The sequence below is a fragment of the Palaemon carinicauda genome, chromosome 31 (genome assembly GCF_036898095.1).
Source record: "Palaemon carinicauda isolate YSFRI2023 chromosome 31, ASM3689809v2, whole genome shotgun sequence".
NCBI classification, from domain to species: Eukaryota; Metazoa; Arthropoda; class Malacostraca; order Decapoda; family Palaemonidae; genus Palaemon; species Palaemon carinicauda.
The window spans coordinates 84,803,931-84,808,930 of NC_090755.1; the positions used below are offsets into that span (position 1 = coordinate 84,803,931).

General features: G+C 32.5%; 1 protein-coding gene across 1 annotated transcript in view; it reads left to right on the plus strand.

Annotated features, from left to right (window-relative positions):
* LOC137624830 (uncharacterized) overlaps positions 1 to 5,000 on the plus strand; it is a 262,657-nt gene that overhangs the window by 242,017 nt on the left and 15,640 nt on the right. Inside the window, 3 exon segments of the mRNA XM_068355781.1 lie at positions 1,475 to 1,625; positions 2,933 to 3,051; positions 4,414 to 4,489. Of these exon segments, the coding sequence (XP_068211882.1) occupies positions 1,475 to 1,625; positions 2,933 to 3,051; positions 4,414 to 4,489 (346 nt within the window).

The following is a 5,000-nucleotide window of genomic DNA, read 5'->3' on the forward strand; positions in this document are numbered from 1 at the left end:
TATAAACTATAAAAAACTTTAACTAAACAAAAGGAAGAGAAATTAGATAGAATAGTGTGCCGGAGTGTACCCTCAAGCAAAAGAACTCTAACCCAAGACAGTGGAAGGCCATGGTATAGAGGCTAAGGCACTATCCAAGACTAGAGAACAATGGTTTGATTTTGGAGTGTCCTTCACCTAGAAGAGCTGCTTACCGTAGCTAAAAGAGAACTAACATAAAATAGTGTGCCCGGGTGTACCCTCAACCAAGAGATTTCTAATCCAAGACAGTGGAAGAACATGTTACAGAGGCTATGGCACTACCCAATACTAGAGAACAATGGTTTGATTTTGGAGTGCCCTTCTCCTAGAAGAGCTGCTTACCAAAGCTAAAGACTCAGTTTAGTCTTTAAACTGAGTCTGTACCATGGTCTTCCACTGTCTTGGATTACAGTTCTCTTGCTTGAGGGTACACTCGGGCACACTATTCTATCTTATTTCTCTTCTTTTTTTTAATATTTTATAGTTTATTTAGGAAATATTTATTTTAACGTTACTAATCTTAAAATCTTATGTATTTCCTTGTTTCCTTTCCTCACTGGGCTATTTTCCCTGTGGGACCCCTTGGGCTTATAGCATCTTGCTTTTCCAACTAGGGTTGTAGCTTAGCAAGTAATAATAATAATAATAATAATAATAATAATAATAATAATGATAATAATAATAATAATAATAATAATTATTATTATTATAATAATAAGGTTATTTTTCTATAGTATATTCGAATTGCGAAAAATATTAAACTTATAAATAGTTTCCAATATATTCCATCTTCTGTTGATATATCTTAGCAATGAATCGATTTTATGGAATAAGATAAAATTCTCTTCAAAAATATCATTTGGAAAATAAGAAAATGTCTGTACCAGTCTTGTTATAGTTATCTTACTTGAAAACAGGAGATTATTATTATTATTATTATTATTATTATTATTATTATTCAACTTCCTCGAATTATTTCAACTAAAAAATAAAAGAAGACAGAATTTAACATTTCAACTTCCTCGAGTTATTTCAACTAAAAAAAAAAAAAAAGGACAGAATTTAACATTTCAACTCTCTCGATTTATTCCAACTAAAAAGAAAAAAAAATATATAGAATTTAACATTTCAATTTTCTCGAGTTATTTCAACTAAGAAGAAAAAAAGACTGAATTTAACATTCTATCTCCCTCGAGTTATTTCAACTAAAAAAGAAAAATAAAGATAGAATTTAACATTTCAATTTTCTCGAGTTATTTCTACCAAAAAATGAAAGCAAAATTTAACATTTCAACTCCCTCGAGTTATTCCAACTAAAAAAGAAAAAAAAAAGTCAGAATTTAACATTTCAACTTCCTCGAGATATTCCAACAAAAAAAAATAGAAATATAAGAAAATAGGATAAAAATCCTTATTTCCTTTCGCAAATTGAAACTCCTTCCTTCCACGACAGAATCTCCACGGGATCCCAGACGAGCGACCTTGACTCCATAGCCGGGGACAAGAAGAAGAAGGGCATCAAAGGGGTCATGTCAAAATTCGGCAAGTCCAGGTCTATTGAAGAGTCTGGAACTGGAAGCTCCATCGTAGGAGCTGGGCTTAAGGTAAGTTAGGAGGAGGTTATGTTTTCGCCCCAGTTTGTTCGTTTGTTTGTGAACAACTTCCTGGACACAATTTTACTCATAGAGTAGTGAAACTTTCAGGCATTAATTATTATGTAGTGTTGTGAAAGTGATTCAATTTTTAAAGTCCTAGGTCAAGGTCAAGGTTAAAAAGTCTGGGACCTGGGCTTAAAGTAAGCTTGATTATTATTATTATTATTATTATTATTATTATTATTATTATTACTCCGCCAACGAAGTTAGGAGGAGATTATGTTTTCGCCCCAGTTTGTCCCTTTGTTTGTGAACAACTTCCTGGCCACAATTGTACTTATAGAGTAGTGAAACTTTCAGGGATTAATTTTTATGTGTTGTTGTGAAAGTGATTCAATTGTGAAAGTCCTAGGTCAAAGGTCAAGGTCAAAGTCGAGCAAAAGGTCGACGGAATTAACCTTAACCTTGAACCCCAAGTTCGCATATGATTGTCTCAGATTACAAGATACGCTTATGGTCTAAATTGATTCTGGGAAAGGCAAGCTGGTTTGGAGAAATAAGCTGCCAATTACTCACGAAAATTACATTTCTTAGAATAATTTTGTGTTATTCAGTAATATCGCAAGTGAATTTTACTTAGAAATACATAAACTCTTTGTTTATGTGTCGCATTTCTTAACGAATACTCACGATAGTTACATTTCTTAAGATCATTCAATGTCTTATTCAGTAATATCTAATGTTTATTTTCCTCAGAAATACAGTACAACCAATTCCATACAATATGTTTACATCTGTCGCATTTCTTAACGAATACTCAGAAAAGTTACATTTCTTAAGATAATTTTATGTCTTATTCAGTCCTATTTTAAGTTAATTTTCCTTAGAAATACGACTATTTTCATACATTTCTCTTTACATGTATCGCATTTCTTACCAATTACTCACGAAAATTCCATTTCTTAAAATAATTTTGTCTTATTCAGTAATATCCTAAGTTAATTTTCCTTAGAAATACAAACAATTACATAAACTCTTTGTTTATATGTGTCACATTTCTTAAAACTCTTTGTTTATGTGTCGCATTTCTTAACGAATACTCACGAAAGTTACATTTCGTAAGATCATTCTATGTCTTATTCAGTAATATTTAATGTTTATTCTACCCGGAAATACAGTAAAATAAATTCCATAAACTCTTTGTTTACATCTGTCGCATTTCTTAACGAATACTCACGATAGTTACATTTCTTAAAAGATCCTATAAATTCCGGATACATTCCTCACCTCTTTGTTTCGTTTCCGTGTTCCCACAGGCCATGGGCGTCGGCGTTGGAGGATCAGGCAGTGACATTCCTACGGATGTGGAGAAGGACTCGGTCAAGGACAAGCTAAAAGGACTCTTTAAGAAGGGACCGCCTACCAGATCTCAAAGGTGAGGGGCCTCGGAGCAAACGTCTTTAATTTCCCTTCGTTTTGATGAATTAATATATTTATTAACAGATATTTTAACAACATATTATTCAATAAAATTATGTACAGCAATTAATTAAAAAATTTAGCATTCTTGATAAGATTATGGCCTTATTTTTTAAAAAATTTGACTGAACAAAATATTCAAGAAAATTATGTACAGGAATTAGTGAATAAATTATATTTTTCACTTTCATTTTCATTACTTAATTTTTTTTCTTGGAGTTTTGACTGAACAAAATATTCAAGAAAATTATGTACAGTGACCTATGAATAAATTGACCATTCTTTTTTTATCAGATGAAGACCTACTTTATAGTGTGTCCTAGATTTTGGATATATTTGATATATTGTGTTATCCCTTAAGCAATCAAAGATCTTAGAAGTTCTTCAAATTTGTGTTATTATTATTATTATTATTATTATTATTATTATTATCATCCAAGCTACAACCCTAGTTGGAAAAGCAAGATGCTATAAGCCCAGGGGCTCCAACAGGGAAAAATAGCCCAGTGAGGAAAGGAAATAAGGAAATAAATAAATGAAGAGAACAAATTAACAATAAATCATTCTAAAATAAGTAACAACGTCAAAACAGACATGTCATATATAAACTATTAACAACATCAAAAACAAATATGTCATAAATAAACTATAAAAAGACTCATGTCCGCCTGGTCAACAAAAAAGCATTTGCTCCAACTTTGAACTTTTGAAGTTCTACTGATTCAACCACCCGATTAGGAAGATCATTCCACAATATTCATTGAACTACCTGTTTAGCTTAATATTTATTACGTTAATTTTTTACTCTTTCATAGCTTATATTTATCAAATTATTCGTTTATCTAACCTATTTAGCTTTTCCTTTCCAATCTTCAAAGATCAAAGTTCTTAGAAGTTCTTCAAATTTATGTTATCACAGTATTCATTGAACTACCTGTTTACCTTAATATTTATTACGTTTTTTTTTTTACTCTTACACAGATTATATTTGTCAAATTATTCGTTTATCCAGTGTTTCCCAACCTTTTTTAAATGAACACCCCAAAATCATATTGGATGTTTTTTTGCAGCCACCTGATGAACTGTATGGATCATGTAGCCCGCTATTGGCTGCTTATAGTTAAGGATCCAAAACAAATGCAAACTTTTCCATTTTAATGGATATCAAAATGAATAACTTAATTTCAGAACATCTTGATTACCCCAAAAATACGGGTCCTTTACCCCACTAGGGTAATATACCCCAGGGTTGGGAAACACTGAATTCTAACCTATTTAGCTTTTCCTTTCCAATCTTATTTTCTAATCTTGATTTCAGCGTGGACAGAGCTAGCGACGTCAACGTGAAAGCCACAGCCAGCAGCTATGATTATGACACAGCATCTTTAGCATCGGTAAGGCAATTGTTTACTTATTTATTCACTTGTTTATTTATTGATCTGAGCTTCAGAAGTAATTTTCTTCGAGGTAGCATGACACTCGATTAATATTTATGTATACCAATGTTCCCTTTCTGAGTGGGGATACCTTGACGTGGTGAAAGGGCTTGTTTGTGTATCGCCATGATCAGCAAAGCTGTACTAGTCAGGAACACTCATACTAGGTTGGTTTGCTGTAAGTGATCAGTCAAAAGTCTCCCACCATCACCAACCCAGAGTTGGCCAGCGTGGTGATGAAAACTGGCCAAACCTCAGACATGATTAAGGACATGTCTGAGGCCTTTGTCTTGCAGTGGACTAGAAACTGCAGCATTTTTTGTTGTTATTGTTATTGTTGTTAATAGCAATGCTACATAACCTCTTGTCTCTCAATTCATGTCAGTGATGTCTCCAAAAGTAGATCAATGTATAAAATAATATGTACAGTTAGATACGGGAATTCCTGGTACACCTTGTTGTGAAGTGC